The 15,254-nt window shown below is 29.8% G+C and overlaps 7 protein-coding genes across 7 annotated transcripts; 5 read left to right on the top strand and 2 right to left on the bottom strand.

Moving 5' to 3' along the window:
- The first annotated feature begins 523 nt into the window (after window positions 1-523).
- On the top strand, window positions 524-2,349 carry LOC116427267 (BRISC and BRCA1-A complex member 2). The gene is made up of 4 exons (XM_031977405.2): window positions 524-774; window positions 885-1,186; window positions 1,262-1,639; window positions 1,711-2,349. The coding sequence occupies exons 1-4, from the start codon at window positions 687-689 to the stop codon at window positions 2,077-2,079; spliced, it is 1,137 nt and encodes a 378-aa protein (XP_031833265.1). The 5' UTR covers window positions 524-686; the 3' UTR covers window positions 2,080-2,349.
- Window positions 2,350-2,592: 243 nt separating this feature from the next.
- On the top strand, window positions 2,593-3,621 carry Naxe (NAD(P)HX epimerase). Its single transcript, XM_031977406.2, has one exon. It carries the CDS (start codon window positions 2,718-2,720, stop codon window positions 3,507-3,509), a length of 792 nt encoding a protein of 263 aa, XP_031833266.1. The 5' UTR covers window positions 2,593-2,717; the 3' UTR covers window positions 3,510-3,621.
- A 143-nt stretch (window positions 3,622-3,764) lies between these two features.
- Window positions 3,765-4,401, top strand: robl (dynein light chain roadblock). Its single transcript, XM_031977410.2, has 3 exons — window positions 3,765-3,929; window positions 3,997-4,075; window positions 4,145-4,401. The coding sequence occupies exons 1-3, from the start codon at window positions 3,927-3,929 to the stop codon at window positions 4,354-4,356; spliced, it is 294 nt and encodes a 97-aa protein (XP_031833270.1). The 5' UTR covers window positions 3,765-3,926; the 3' UTR covers window positions 4,357-4,401.
- Window positions 4,402-5,462: 1,061 nt separating this feature from the next.
- LOC116427266 (XK-related protein 6) lies at window positions 5,463-7,106 on the bottom strand. The gene is made up of 4 exons (XM_031977404.2): window positions 6,804-7,106; window positions 6,408-6,729; window positions 6,010-6,165; window positions 5,463-5,947 (listed from the first exon to the last, which is right to left on the bottom strand). The coding sequence occupies exons 1-4, from the start codon at window positions 7,104-7,106 to the stop codon at window positions 5,463-5,465; spliced, it is 1,266 nt and encodes a 421-aa protein (XP_031833264.1).
- Window positions 7,107-7,871: 765 nt separating this feature from the next.
- LOC116427269 (transmembrane protein 138) lies at window positions 7,872-8,668 on the top strand. The gene is made up of 4 exons (XM_031977408.2): window positions 7,872-8,023; window positions 8,096-8,168; window positions 8,267-8,441; window positions 8,524-8,668. The coding sequence occupies exons 1-4, from the start codon at window positions 7,890-7,892 to the stop codon at window positions 8,628-8,630; spliced, it is 489 nt and encodes a 162-aa protein (XP_031833268.1). The 5' UTR covers window positions 7,872-7,889; the 3' UTR covers window positions 8,631-8,668.
- A 1,529-nt stretch (window positions 8,669-10,197) lies between these two features.
- On the bottom strand, window positions 10,198-12,869 carry LOC116427264 (E3 SUMO-protein ligase ZBED1). The gene is made up of 4 exons (XM_031977402.2): window positions 11,435-12,869; window positions 10,837-11,252; window positions 10,599-10,753; window positions 10,198-10,520 (listed from the first exon to the last, which is right to left on the bottom strand). The coding sequence occupies exons 1-4, from the start codon at window positions 12,716-12,718 to the stop codon at window positions 10,198-10,200; spliced, it is 2,178 nt and encodes a 725-aa protein (XP_031833262.1). The 5' UTR covers window positions 12,719-12,869.
- A 766-nt stretch (window positions 12,870-13,635) lies between these two features.
- On the top strand, window positions 13,636-15,177 carry PIG-B (phosphatidylinositol glycan anchor biosynthesis class B). The gene has a single exon (XM_031977403.2). The coding sequence runs from the start codon at window positions 13,636-13,638 to the stop codon at window positions 15,115-15,117; it is 1,482 nt and encodes a 493-aa protein (XP_031833263.2). The 3' UTR covers window positions 15,118-15,177.
- Window positions 15,178-15,254: the final 77 nt, after the last annotated feature.

Here is a 15,254-nt window from a genome sequence, read left to right as displayed (position 1 = left end):
GATATAGAATATCATTAGCACGTTGAATGTCATTGGGGTCACTGTCGAATTACTGTAGTTCACTCAGATAAACAATGATTATTTGAAAATATTTCTATATTAAAAATAATGCCGATTATTATTAATATTGATCTATGATTATTTGAAAAGATTTTTATATTATAAATAATGTTGCTTAATGCGGTGACACTCAGCTAGTTGAACATGCAATAATAATAATGCAATCCAATCAAATGATTTAATATTATATTTTTTCCATTTGAGTATTTTGTATTGGCACTGATTTTAAGAACAGTGCGTTGAATAATTCTTGCCGTTTTGATCATGCTATTTAATGCACATAACGGCAAGAATTATCTGCTCGTAAAAAAAATCTAGTTTTGACTGGTAACGCCATCCGTGGCAAAACGCTCAAACCAGTAGACAAAGAATACCGACAATGCTACGTAGGTCGTATTGGGACATAGATTATATTGCCATCTGGCGATGCTAATAAATATTATTATGTAAAATAGAATTCATTTCGGTAACTAATTATTGGTTGAGAGTCGAATAGACAGTGTTTGACGGGCTGTCTGTCGTCGCTGGTTACAATATAAAACAATACAATAAATCATTACATTGTTGGGAGAATATTTGCTATGATTGTTTATGAGACCTTAATTATATAAAACAGAACCATCAAAATGTTAAACCAGCAATATAATATTTTACATCATACAGATTCGTTTATCGAGCCACTTTTAAAACGTACCTTAGAAGCTAATAAACTTGGTAAGAGTAACATTTTATTTAACATAATAACATTTTGTTTATATAAATATCTCCAGTCCCGTAACATGCGTTGCAAGTTTTATAATGTTGTACTTTAATTTCTTCTCAAGGAGTATGCTGCGGAACAATTCAAATTGAATCTGTATCATCTAGTTGTGACAAAGTAAAAGGAGATCGTTTTAAGTTATCTATTCCATACGCTAGACAAACTCTAACATGGAATGTATTTTTTGATTCGCAATGCCCTGAAATGGGCCCTGACTTTATATTTAATGATGACACTTTTTTAATGGATGTTAACATTGATACGTTATCCACTGCAGTACCTAGTCTCGCAAAATGGAATATCCATGATAAGGATGCATTGTTGAATGTTCTTATGGAACTTTTATCTTGTTATAAACAACATCAGGTTTGTAATATATTGATTCCCAGTTATATATTATATGATCAGAGTTAATATAATCTATTTTTCTTTTTATTTTAGATACAATTACTTCAAAAACAAGATAGATTAAAATTAGAATATAGTATGTTAATGGGTTCATCAGAAATAGCACCAGAGGATGTTGAAGTGATGTTATTACCATTTGGTTCCAAACCAACAGAGGCTAAATTCCTAATAAGTTTATCAATTGATGTCTCACAGTTGCAAAATTCATCTTTTGAACTAGAGAATGATATAGTAATGCTTCTTGTAACATTCTGTGGACCCAATTGGAATCGGATTATACCACAGCTTTATTTCTCTAAGTCTTTGGAACAAATTCTTGGTGGAACATCTGCTTTGCACTTGCCACATTATCCAGCTGACAAGTGCCTGACAGATTATATATTAGAAATAAAAATGTATATAGCAGAGAAGGTATACAAGCTTCAGTTACTAAATTCTCATTTATGTTTTCATTGTTATTAACAAAAATTTTTTTATTCTAGATAAAGCCACTAGTCCAGAGTTTAGAGAAAAGAAGACTCTTTGTTACAACTGTACTTGCATTACAACCTGGTTCTTTGATTGAATTTGATGCCACTGATTACCGTTATATTACACTATTATTAGAAAGACAAGATTTTTCTTATATGTTACATTTTAGACTTTCATCTGCTTTTCCTACAGAAAAACCTACAGTTGTGATGCAATCAATATACCATATGACAAGATTACGTTTTCCATACGAAGAAAAAGTAGAGAATTTCGACTATTCTAATCAGTGGGCTCCAGCAGAAATGATCGAAGAAATTCTGCTATCTGTTAATAGAATGGTTGAGAAATTTAAAGATAATTCTATTGAAATATGTTCATAGCAGTTCTTGTTTAAACGCTAGTTTATTTGTTAAGAAATTATAATTTATTACAATTTACAATAAGAATCTTCAGAATTTCACCTACAACCTGTTATGCAGTTTTGTTAATTATTTAACTACATATTACTGTAAGAATGAACTAATAATATCAAATTTTTTTATATAATTCTAAAAAGTGTGATATGTATATAAATAACATGTATGTATATTATTTTTGTAATAATGATTACAAGTTATAATTTTTTAAATAAAGATTTATTTGAAATTGTTTATACATATCTATGCAATACTAAATAATATTGTAATTACATAAAGAATAATTTTATAAACAAGACAAAAAAAAGTATTTTTGAATAATGTAGAGTGTTACATCAGCGAATGATTTACAGATTTAATGTGATCATTGTATGGTTAAGAATTTTAATCGTGAGAAATTACACAGAAATATAGAAAATTCTTTATAACGCATATTACTTTCATTAAAGTGAAACAAATGTGAAACAAATGTTCACCGTAAAATGCAAAAGACATTTATCTTTCACTAATGAACATATAATCACATTAGAACGCAAAAATAACATACTGTAAGAGGTTATGACGTTATTTCTCACTGCATATCCGTACGTCAAAGTTAATAAATGATATCGTATGTCAGAAGTTGTACAAAGCCGATTTTTTCCAACAATAAGTTTATTTTAAATTCTGGAAGAATATTTTATACCACCATGGTTAAATACTTAAAACAACAGGAAAGTATCAATATAGATAAAGATTTATTTGATAAATACAAGTTCAGCGTAGATCAGTTAATGGAATTAGCTGGACAGAGTTGTGCATTCGCTATTGCTCATAGTTACCCATCATTAAAAAGTTCTGAGCAAAAAATTTTGGTCTGTTGTGGACCAGGAAATAATGGTGGTGATGGACTTGTTTGCGCTAGACATCTGAAACAATTTGGATATAAACCAGAGATTTATTATCCTAAAAGGACAAATAATACATTGTACAACAATTTATTACATCAATGCATTGAAAATGATATTCCCTTAATAGAGAATGACTTGGAAAATTTTGCTTCAACACAATTGTGCCAGTTTGGTCTCATAGTAGATGCTTTATTTGGATTTAGTTTTAAACCACCTGTTAGAGAAGCATTTATTCCTATTATTCATCTGTTAGAGAACACAGCAATTCCCATCTGTAGTATAGATATACCATCAGGTTGGGATGTTGAAAATGGACCACCTACGAATGGTGGAATAAAGCCAGAAATGTTAGTGTCATTAACAGCACCAAAAATGTGTGCTCAACAGTTTAAAGGGAAGTATCATTATTTAGGTGGACGATTTGTACCTAAAAAATTGGAAAGAGAGTATAATCTCAATTTACCTGAATATCAAGGAACTGATCTGATTGTTCCTTTGCATTAAACTAAAATTATATACTACATTAAAGTCTTATAATAATGCTGTAATTATTCATTAATATTCAGTACACTATGTAATATTTAAAAAGTATGAATAAAATGTTTTTGTTATTTTATTATAATGTTAATTATTTAATTCGTGCTGTATTATTAGTATTTACATCTAGAATTAAATAATTTAATTGAAATATACCGCCATGATATTGTTTTTGCGTACCTAGATGGCGCTTAAAACTTAACAACCCCCATCTATTCATTTTATCTTCTATGTTATTTGTATCTATAAATATATGAATGTTTAGTGGGCGCTTGGATGCAAGTGACGTTTGTGATTTCCAAATTTGTAAAAAGCTTCTAATTACAAACAATTTGATTAATTAATTGTTACCCTATATTGGATAGAACATATTAGCTCTAAGAAATGGTAAAGTAGTCGTAAATTGTACATCCATTTCTTAAATTATATTGAATTAACGTTATGTACTTTTAAGGCACAAGAAGTGGAAGAAACTATGAAACGTATTCAGTCACATAAGGGAGTCGTTGGAACAATTGTCGTTAATGCAGAAGGTATGTGTGCTCTTATGTTAATTATTAATGTTATTATTGTACAATATTTAATGTAAACTAAATATTTAGGTATTCCAATCAAGTCTACATTGGATAATACTACAACAGTTCAATATGCAGGTTTAATAAGCCAATTGTCTGACAAAGCAAGATCTGTAGTAAGAGACCTAGACCCAACGAATGATCTGACATTTTTACGTATACGTAGTAAGAAGCATGAAATTATGGTTGCACCGGATAAAGAATTTATACTTATAGTAATACAAAATCCAGTGGATTGACAACTAAGAAAAGAAATAACAAATATGAAAATATATGCTTTGTTATATGTTGATAAATTATTTTATATAGCACATTCCATCTTAATTTAAAATCTTTCATGACTTACTTAAGTAAATGTAATATTTGGTTTCTATTTCTCAAATGGCCTTAGAGAATGTGCTTTATACATGCTACCAAATAATAAAAACTACGCACTTTGCCATGAATGAATTTAAAGAAATGATTATCAAATATATAAGGGAATTGCTAAATTTATGTAAATTTTTTATTTCTGTTTAGTAAAAGAAGTGTCTATGAACATTTTGTGTATTATATAATCAGTACTTCATACTCTTGTCTTAATAAATTTTTGTCACAATAAAGTGTATTATATTTCAATATTTATTTAAGAGAGTACATTTAGGAATAAACAACTTTCAAAATTGAACAACACTTTGTACTTTTGAAGACAGTTTTAATATATTTGAGTTATGAATCTTTTATACATGATTTAAAATTTGTTTAAATTCTAATTTAAGGGTATATTTGTAATGAAATTAAAATACACAATTGTAATGGAGATAATTCCATTTATTAAAAAAAGTATATAATGTATACAAAATTTGGACATTAAATTTAAAAATATTACAATCATCAAATATTACATTTTCCAACTGGTTGACTCTTATATGTGTACTTATGATTTCAGTATTTTTAATGTAATTAAACTAATTTTTTAATATACATATATTATACAGAGAGCACAGTAAAAATGCTATAAACTGTAATTATCTAGTCAGGTCATTTTATCAGCCTCATTAAATGTGGCAGTGTTAATAATTTCATTGTGCACCTTTTCTTATCCGTGTAACATAGGCAAGACCTTATCCTCTTTCAAATATAAAATTTTATACATTAATAGTAATACTTCAATTTGAGCCCTAAGTTAAGTTATTAATTACAAATATAACAAAATAAATGAGTACAATAAATTGTACTTAGGTAAATGCTCTTTAGAACTAAAAGTAAGATCTGTACAATATAGAAACAAGAAATAAATAATTAAATTTCCTTTACATATTTTTAACCAAAATCAAACTTTGTTACTGAATAAATTATTACTAGGCTATGATGATGTATTTGCAGAATTTAGTTGTTTTTTGGAAGGATGAAAAACACAATAATATAGAAACATGGCTGTTATGCCTACTATGAAAGGCAAAATACAGGAGACAATAAGTACATGAAAGAACCAAGCATGTTTCACTTCATCTGAAGAAATATATGTCCATAGTACTGTTGCTATTATATTTTCAAGGAAACAGATTCCATAAAAAAATGCGTGTTTAAAAAGTGTGCTTTTGTCTACTGCTTTTAAATATATAAACACATGAACAATGCCAATCACCATAGAAAATAGTACTGAACAAATACGTTCTTTAATTTTTGGAGGACAATGTGGTGCACGATTATGATTCCTACAAAACTCTAATATACCACGTGAATCTATAATGATCCAACAACTCATGCTTATCCAGTGTAAAATACAAGCAATTCCTGTATATAACGGCCAAATACTTGCAACAATGCTTAATGACAATATCCTTGAAACTGAAAATTTTTTATTATATTTGTGAACTTTTAGTTTCTTTATATAATAATTATTTAAGTACCTGTTGTACAGAAGTGCCACAGAAATTGTAGAACAGTCCCAGTAATTCCAATATTAAACTTGTCTTGCTGAACTAATCTAATACTACGATGGTAACTAGCCATAGCCCATCCCATACTTACAAGTGAACTAAGAATAGTAGCCACTTGGTGAACAACTACGATAAACAAACACAAAGTTTATTCTTATACATAATTTAGCACAAGAATTATTACTATAATAGAAATTACTGATACAAACATCTCTGTGTTCAATGTATTTTTAGTGTTGTTCAGTTTATATTTAGTGCTTTACATTTATGCAAATAATTTTGACATTACTATGCTCAGAGACATATGTATCTTTCAACTTAGAGATGCTTGCAATAGTGTTCCCTATTATAAATAAAAATCTATGTACATTCAAAATTAATATGATTATGGTAATCCTTCAATAATATAGTTAATTGCAAAACTTGTTGAGGGGCTGCTTCTAGGAAGCATTCAAACACTCTCAATAAAGCAACATCTTGATCTTCCTTAAGCATTTTTATGTAATATGTCCGTTGAGCATTTTTATCACTTTGTTTTTGAAACTTATAAGCCTTTCGTGTATATATCAATAATCGCCAATAACGAAGTACTGGTGCTAACTGAAATGCAATCACTATAATGCAACATAACTTTCTTGTTAGCATGGAATGTATGCATTTAGATTCTGCCTGATTTTGAACAGAATTTATCTAAAAAGAAAAGAGCAATTATGTCAACATAACAACAATGAGAACTCAACAAATTATATTATATAATGTTTTACCTTGTCATCTTGATGCTGCATTCTTCTACTAATTATAACATTTATAAATGAGGGTATAAATATAAAAGCAGTTGTAGATATAAAATATGTTATTTTCCCAGCTATTAAATACCTTACAACAAGATTTATATCAAATCCCATGTCTATAATATGCATAAGAATCGAAGATACAAGAAAAGCAATATCCAACCAAGATATTCTTGGATTCTTTAAAGGAATGTCTACATCGTCTTCACTGAATTCCAATATAGGAAAAATAGAAACCAATTGTTGTGTATATATATATTTATTTCGATTAGTCATTGTTGTTGTTTTTTGTAATTAAACAATCGCAGGTATAACAATAACTAAAATGTCAATGTTAACATTCATACAGTTCATTTTATCGTGCATTCGTCAATTCACAATAACCTGAATACACGTACATTTAGTTCCATTTCCTTGTTTACTTTAAAACTTTCATCGTGTAAAATATTTATTCCTATATTTCCATGATTAAAAAAAATACGCTTGTATATTTAAATGAATATACAAAATTTAATTTATCAAGCTTCAGAAAATAAATTGTATACAACTAGTCAGCTGTCAAATCACCCATTGCCACCCAAATACGTGGTAGTAGTATTTGTATTACAAAGAAACCATATATGATAATGACGTCACTAAATTTGACATGATAGAGTTAATTTATCATAAACATATGTTGATTCTATACATCTCAGAGCTATTAAATACAAATGTGTTTGTATATGTGTCAATTTTGTTTCATATGATCATATTTGATATAAGTTGTTAAAATTGTTTATTTATAATTTGTTAGGCTGATTTAAATGAAGGGATTACATTTCTTTAGATATTTGAAAATAATAATTATATAATAATTAATGAGAACCGATCATTTTGACAAGGAATACACTATGCATTGTTTGTGTTGAAGAACATTAAAGCATACAAATTAAGTAAGTCGTATATGTATATGTAATTCTCGTTGTTATAGCAACTGTTGGAATACAACAATAGAATAAAGACACTACAAAATTGTGACCGTGTAAATTGTAACATAATCAAATTCGTTTTTTGTGATAAATGAGTATATTAAGTACAAGGAAATACTTGGCAACTATAATTGTACAGTACTTGATACTGTTTTTTGACATTTTCGTCAATTCGTTCGCCAGTTTTTCTCGACGAAGTCCGACTAATTTATTAATTCTCTATGTGTACGTAATTTTTTGCATTCCAGTCTATGAAGTTCTGTTCATATTTAACATTTCTCTTATTTTGTTTTTAAGCATTCAAGACTTTTGTCTTGTTATGACTCTGACGATTTTATTAGTTAATTTTTTTTCCACCTACATCTTCCAGGTAATTGTCAACAAAAATTTAATGAAAATTGGAAATTTAATTTTCACATAATATACCCTTAAGAGAATTGTTTATAATATACCACTTTTTTTATATAGGTAGGATTAATACAGTTGCTGTACACAAAATTTCGTATAACATTGATATTATGTATTATGTATATGATATTAAGCATTAGTCTTCACACATGGGACATTAAAATGCATTGGTCATCACCCCTCAGACATTATTGGAGTAAAAATTTTCATGTTCTATATTCGTTACATAGAGGAGGTAATGATTTTAATAATTAAAATATAATCTTAATAATAAGTTTAACGGAGTCAAATTTTGTTCACATTTAATTATATTAAAGTTGCAGTTTTGTATTACTATTTCTATAAGAGAGCATCTCTCAGAATTGCAGATCCAAGGTTCTATGAAACTTCTATATGGGTGCAAAATCAATTCAGTCTTCCATAATCAACTTCTATATTAAATTTTGTAATGTGAGTAATAAGAATGTAAGATAGTGAAGCATATAATTTTAAGTATTCTCCTTCGAATCAATTACATTTTTAGGTAATAAATTATACAACATTATTCAAAAAGAAATTTTTATGATGTGTGTATTGTTCATCCTTTAATTCATTGTAAGAATAATATATATGTATGTACAATATAAAAATTATTATTGCGAACTATTTTTTACAATTGTGTTGACATTTTACAAAAATAAAGTGTAAAACTTTGTACAATATTTATAAATATGGATATCATTATGGATTTAAATTAATATTAAACATACATAATACATATTATACAATATTACATTACATTCAAATACCGAAATGTAAGCCGCTAGATGAATAAATGAAAAAATGTACTTATCATAATTTGATCATGATAAAAATTCCACTATTCATAATATAAAATGCTACGTTTGTACTAATTAGTATTTTTAAATATAAGTTAATATCACAAGAATACACTTCTAAAGCGCATTAATGCAAAAATAGAAATTGGAAATAATTTACTAATTCTTCTGTTTAATTTGCTGTAATGCTCATTTTTATATCATTCCTAAGCAGGAGATATTATTAGCATATATCTGTAAACAAATATGATGTTGATAATATTAGTAATGTACCATATTCTCCGAAGTGTGCCTATTATAATTTATTTGTATAATTAGATTTGCATTTTAATTTTAAGTGACCTATTGTGAAGAAGATATATTTGCAAAAAGAATTCAAGCATTGAGAATTTATATTTAAATTATTTTAACATAATACTCGTTGCATTGAAATTTTATTTTCAAAGACTTCACAATAGTATATGTTATTTAAAACTTGTTTTAAATTATGATACACTATGCAGCTCTAAATTGGAAAATTATTCTTTTTGTTGTATTTTCCTAAGAATATTTGTTTATTCTCTCAGACCTCATTATGCCTTTTGATTTCTCTAAATTTCTGTACAACAGTTGCAAAGACAATAAAAGGCATAATATCAAAGTACAAATGTTTTAAGATTGCATCACAGTTACTCAAGAACTTCAAATATGTTTCTTGTAGCTTCAAAGTATGAAATTTGATTTCAAACTTTGGCAAAGACAAATTCATCATTTCTTAGCACCATGAACATCAATGCATAAAATCTTTATAGGTATCTTATCTTTGAAACCTTTAAAATAGTTTCAGTGTCTGTACATGTTTTAAATTCTGTTGATTGGTAATGCTAAAGAAAAGACACTAAAAGCTTAACATAAAATGTTAATACGTTAACATTTCAAAGATTGTTTTACATATCACAAAGTATGGTGCGTGGCAAAAAAGATGGCATGCAGGAGGGCACAGGGGCAAGAGGAATCTTCCGTTATATGCATGCGTGACGCGAAGGACGCGTTTCGAGAAATTGTAGTTGTAAATGAGTAAGACAATGATTGGGCTTTTTCCACTCTGACTACTCGGACCCTCATTCCTTACATCTGCCATCTTTTCTACCACGGACGGTAGTAAAATATTTTTAACAGAAATCAATGTTCTTCTCAAACAGTGTGATTCCCATGAAGAAAGAGAAGTTTGTCTATTAAATGAGAAGGTATGGCAGCTCGCCTCGTATCGTATAATACTTGTACTTCTGCCGGGATTCTAGCGGGCGGTGCGCAACATGCGGGCACACAATTGTATCTACAAGCCAGTTTCCCTAAGTTTGGACACTTTGCAGATATTTTAGCCCACCACTGAAGGGGGCAGCAATCAAGTGGCGCAGTAGCTTCCGAATGGTATTGTACCAGTTCCAGATCTGCTTTTTCTTCAGCCGGCATGCCACTTTTCGTTGAACATAAACCACCAAGTAAAAGTTCCATACCTACATGTAATCAAATCATGATTATATAAATATTACAAACATTACGACTATTACATTATTTATCACATTTTTACATACCAGATAAACGACTTTTTTTGCTTGGCGGTTCCTCCTCGATTTTAATAGTTGTACCATCTCCAGATTCTTCCTGTATTAATTTCGTCAACATTTCCTTGATGGGAGTTGCAACTAAATTTTTATCTTCTTCAGTGGCGTATGGAAGTTGTTTAAATCTAACGCAAAACATAGTTTGAAATACTTTGTAATAATATATACGTTAATAGTACGAGATCTATAAATAAAAATCTATATTCACCTTGGATCTAGAGTAGTGGCAATTTGGAGTAAAAGAGTAACATTGTAATCTGCATATCTATCACAAAGCATATCAGACAATGATTCTTTGAAAGATCTTGCTGTATCGCTATCGGTTTCTTTTACTTTTAGATGAGAAGATACAAGTTGCCAAAGTAACGGTTTTAATAAGGATATCAAAGGCATCTTTTCCTCGCTAAGCGTCATTATAGTAACTTTAAATGGTTCTAGAACATTTACAAGATCTTCTACGATCTTCCACTGTTCATTTGTTAAATCAACCATTTCTTGATCAACCCCTTCCATGCTTTCTAAAATTGATGTTACGATGTTACGACGCAGGACCATCTGTTCAAGCATATTGTACGTTGACGTCCAAACAGGCGGATAATCCATCAGCATCGTATTTTCGTCCAACTAAAATTATATTAGATCAATTTTAGGGCAACATAATAAATTATTTTCTTATTGGCTGATTCATAATGAATACTGATAAATTCAATAGTTTTTCACCTCACTAGAGCTATACTAGGAAAGTACTAGAAACTATTGTGATTTTTACCCAGTTTATCTATATGCAATATGATTTTTAAATTTACCTCCAATAACTGTTCTTGCATAGCTAAAGCTGCAGATGCAGCTGGATGACTTATGATGGCTCCAATAGCTGCTCTACATTTAGATAATATAGAAGCAACATCTGGATTCTCAAAACATGCCTGAGCGCATACTTGTAATGTGTAAAGTAAGCAAGGAACTAATGTCAATCCTCGATTCGTTAATGCAGTCAGCAGCTCTGCCCTGGATGTAGCTATTACTACAGCAGTTATCCTTTCAATTTTCAAATCCCAATCAAGCAACAAAGAATCTATTGTGTTGCCCCATTGAGATTCTTCCCAATCCAAAGGGGCATGAATTGTACTTAATACTTTACATTCTAAGATAGGTTCACCAACATTCTGATAATAGACTGAGATAGTAACAAAACGTTCATCAGAATTTGATCTCCACTCTTCAATAGTCAAACCCACTTCACTGGTAATACAAGATAGAGTAGTAGCTACTGATTCACGAAAGGTGTCATAAATTTTTGGTACGATTTCTTCCTCTAATTTATTTTTACTTGGAATCTCACATGGTGACCTTAATGTTGCAACTAATCTTTGGAATCCTCGACCTTCTACTACCTCAGGCAACTGTAAATCCATTATAATAAATTCTGCTATAGCGTCTGATACAGTTTTCCCATCAATACTTGACTGATTAATTGGATTTTCTTCAGGCATAAGAAAGGCCACATTTTGACTATTGTTAGCAATATTAGAACCACTCTTAATCATAACTCTTAATGGTTGGCCAATCGTAATGTCATCCTCGATGTTAGATAAACTTATATTTGGATCAGTAACAAACTGAATGTCTCCATCTATCTGTACAGTACCATCAGCGTTAGTAGTGTAAATATGTTGTGCAGAAGTTAAACCTGCCTTTAATAATCGCTTTTGGGCCCTCCGGTCTTTTGTTTCTTGAGACAGTACCTGTCTTCGTGGTGGATTAGTAGCTTCTAGTTCTAATAACTCTTGAGCATGTTTGTTTTGTAGATGCATACGTAAGTTGCTAGTATTGCGATTATATGCAATTTGAGTTTTACATAATATGCAAACAATTTTTACTTTAGTGAGGATATCTCCATCATCGGTAGCTGGAAACCCAAAGAATTTCCAATAAATACTCCTCATTGACATAGGCACCACTAATTTTTTATAGGTGTAAGTATGCTTTTCCTCCATCATTTTAGCAAGTACCATTTGCATTTCACTCTTAGAATCATCTACGGCGGTAGATTTTCCGTTGTTCGGTATTGCTATCGATTTACTTTCCATGATTGCGAATCAAAATAAATATATACCGGCCAGTCTTATCTTTCAGGTATTAAAATACAAGTATAAAGTATTTTCTTTGTATTTGCTACCTCATAACGTTTATTTCTTATCAAAACGGAGTAATTTTTTCGCATAATTTCAGATGTAACCGTCTAGAACGATACATGCTTGCGTTTTAGAGTATCAGTGCTCCAAACCGTAGCTACTACGGTATAACAAATTTACCGCGAAGAATCCGATATCTCAAAGCACCGTTTGACGAATTATTTCACAGATATCGAACTTCAATTTCTCGTTTCGAAAAGAACGATGCACAATCGGTTATCGACCACCTCTCGTTACGATGCTATCGACTTTGGTTCTCTTATTCAAAGAAATATCGTTCCGAAGACCTCTCAACTAATCGATCCCACAAAATGGTTGCGGTTTCGACGTGGCTCCATCTGTATCGATTACTCGAAACTAATCTATATATTTACATTCGAATTCAATACAGAATATTACAAAAAAGATATTTTATACAATTAGCCAGAAGTGTACAATAAAAAGTATATACACTATACATTGTTCTTTTCAATTATTTATTACGTACAGTTATTTAAATCAAAATAGACAATAACTTATAATCGTTTTCAGGGTAAAGCACTGTCAAGTTGACTATCATCCGCATACAATTTACTTCATTATTAACAAAAGACTATTACAGTTAACAAAAGAGAAACGAATAATTCGGTATAAAGGACGGATAGTGAGTGAAAGATTACTGTAAAAATTTGATCGAGATTGAATTGACTTTAATAATATTAGTCGAGATACGAGTATTTTGTTAATATTTATCGAGATATGCTTCTTCGAAAGCAAACACTGAAGTATTAAATCATTTTAGAAGTATCAAATAATTGTTCTAAACATAAAAAATGCATTTGCCTAGAAAATACAAAACATTATTATTATTACTATTATGGAGGTTAAGTTCCGTTTTCCTTGTACAAACTGCACACGTACCTGATGAATATTGGCAATCATTGGAAGTAGCTCACCACTTAGCATTTGGATATGGATACCTCACGTGGGAGTGGATTGTACATATTCGCAATTACATATATCCATTTTTGATATCTATCATCTTTCAAATATTGGCACTGGTACGTTTAGATTATGTAACGGTCTTGACTACAGTACCTCGAATAGTTCAAGCAGGTATCAGTGCTTATGGAGAATTCAAATTTTATGAATGGACAAAAAACAAATGGACATTATACAGTTTATGTATGAATTGGTATTGGTATTATTGCGCTTCAAGAACGCTTATAAATACTTTAGAAACTGCATTTACTATGATAGCATTATCCATGTTTCCATGGCGTGATAGTAATATTAGGAATATGAATTTCCTATGGATCGTAGGTTTTTTATGTATGATGAGACCTACTGCAACTATTATATGGTTACCTTTATGCATTTATCATTTATGCACTAGTTCAGAAAAGAAGTTAATATTAATTAGTCAATACATCACAATATGCATTGTTTGTTTTATAAGTTCAACGCTGTTAGATAGTTTCTGTTATAATTCTTTAGTCATTTCCCCTTGGGAATTCTTTCGTGTAAATATCCTTTACAAGATTGGAGATTTTTATGGAACCCATCACTTAATGTGGTACATTTTCTGTGGACTACCAATACTTTTAGGACTGTACTACATTATATTTTTATTATGCATTTGGAAGATAACCAAATGCTACACATGTTTCCATCGCCAGTCAATTATGTTACTGGTAATTTGTTGGACAATCTTCGTATATTCATTATTATCTCACAAAGAATTTAGATTTTTATTACCCCTCTTACCAATGTTAATATTTATATGTACTTCGTGTACAATTCGTATAAATGTTAAATTTACAAAGACAGTAAAGAAAATCTTCATAGTTCTATTGATAGCTACTAACATTGTTCCTGGCTTTTACTTCTCTATGATACATCAACGTGGATCATTGGATGTAATGAATACCCTTCATAAAGAAATTACTGATACCCATAATGAAATAAACCTACTATTTTTAACACCTTGCCATGCTACACCATTGTACAGCCATTTACATGTAAATGTACCTATCAAAATATTGACTTGTGAACCTAACTTTCATAATTCAGCAAATTATGTTGACGAAGCGGATATATTTTTTGCAAATCCTACGGATTGGCTTAGTCATAATTACAACGAGAAGGAAAACATTACAATGCCTAGCCATGTAATAACGTTCGACGGTGTTACTCCAAAAATAGGACAATTCTTAAAAAATTATCACCTCATTTCTGAGATATTTTATACACATTTTCCTGAATCAAATTACGGAAGGTACATCCATGTATATAAACGCCAACAAGAACACTAAAATTGAATTGTAATAAATGAAATTTGTTAATTACGTACTCACATGTTTAATTCTTAAAATTCTGTTTTTATATTTCGCGGGTTTCAGGACCGTATTAAGGCTTCACTGACCCCTCGGCACATTAGGTAAGACTAATA

The sequence above is a fragment of the Nomia melanderi genome, chromosome 9 (assembly GCF_051020985.1).
Source record: "Nomia melanderi isolate GNS246 chromosome 9, iyNomMela1, whole genome shotgun sequence".
Taxonomy (NCBI): Eukaryota; Metazoa; Arthropoda; class Insecta; order Hymenoptera; family Halictidae; genus Nomia; species Nomia melanderi.
The sequence above is the reverse complement of the archived record's forward strand: the minus strand, read 5'-3'. Positions and strand labels throughout refer to the sequence as shown.

What these genes read in the sequence shown, in the direction of transcription:
- Naxe (XM_031977406.2), top strand. Translation starts at nt 2,718, where the DNA reads ATGATATCGTATGTCAGAAGTTGTACAAAGCCGATTTTTTCCAACAAT.
- LOC116427267 (XM_031977405.2), top strand. Translation starts at nt 687, where the DNA reads ATGTTAAACCAGCAATATAATATTTTACATCATACAGATTCGTTTATC. An exon ending in CTTAGAAGCTAATAAACTTG is followed by an intron (nt 775 to 884) that starts GTAAGAGTAACA and finishes TTTCTTCTCAAG; the next exon opens with GAGTATGCTGCGGAACAATT. An exon ending in AAATGTATATAGCAGAGAAG is followed by an intron (nt 1,640 to 1,710) that starts GTATACAAGCTT and finishes TTTTTATTCTAG; the next exon opens with ATAAAGCCACTAGTCCAGAG.
- PIG-B (XM_031977403.2), top strand. Translation starts at nt 13,636, where the DNA reads ATGCATTTGCCTAGAAAATACAAAACATTATTATTATTACTATTATGG.
- LOC116427269 (XM_031977408.2), top strand. Translation starts at nt 7,890, where the DNA reads ATGAGTATATTAAGTACAAGGAAATACTTGGCAACTATAATTGTACAG. An exon ending in TTTCCACCTACATCTTCCAG is followed by an intron (nt 8,169 to 8,266) that starts GTAATTGTCAAC and finishes TTTTTTATATAG; the next exon opens with GTAGGATTAATACAGTTGCT. An exon ending in ATATTCGTTACATAGAGGAG is followed by an intron (nt 8,442 to 8,523) that starts GTAATGATTTTA and finishes ATTATATTAAAG; the next exon opens with TTGCAGTTTTGTATTACTAT.
- LOC116427264 (XM_031977402.2), bottom strand. Translation starts at nt 12,718, where the DNA reads ATGGAAAGTAAATCGATAGCAATACCGAACAACGGAAAATCTACCGCC. An exon ending in GCCACTACTCTAGATCCAAG is followed by an intron (nt 10,754 to 10,836) that starts GTGAATATAGAT and finishes GTTTTGCGTTAG; the next exon opens with ATTTAAACAACTTCCATACG. An exon ending in CAAAAAAAGTCGTTTATCTG is followed by an intron (nt 10,521 to 10,598) that starts GTATGTAAAAAT and finishes GATTACATGTAG; the next exon opens with GTATGGAACTTTTACTTGGT.
- LOC116427266 (XM_031977404.2), bottom strand. Translation starts at nt 7,106, where the DNA reads ATGACTAATCGAAATAAATATATATATACACAACAATTGGTTTCTATT. An exon ending in TGCAGCATCAAGATGACAAG is followed by an intron (nt 6,730 to 6,803) that starts GTAAAACATTAT and finishes TTTTCTTTTTAG; the next exon opens with ATAAATTCTGTTCAAAATCA. An exon ending in TAATCATATTAATTTTGAAT is followed by an intron (nt 6,166 to 6,407) that starts GTACATAGATTT and finishes TGTTTATCGTAG; the next exon opens with TTGTTCACCAAGTGGCTACT.
- robl (XM_031977410.2), top strand. An exon ending in AATTGTCGTTAATGCAGAAG is followed by an intron (nt 4,076 to 4,144) that starts GTATGTGTGCTC and finishes CTAAATATTTAG; the next exon opens with GTATTCCAATCAAGTCTACA.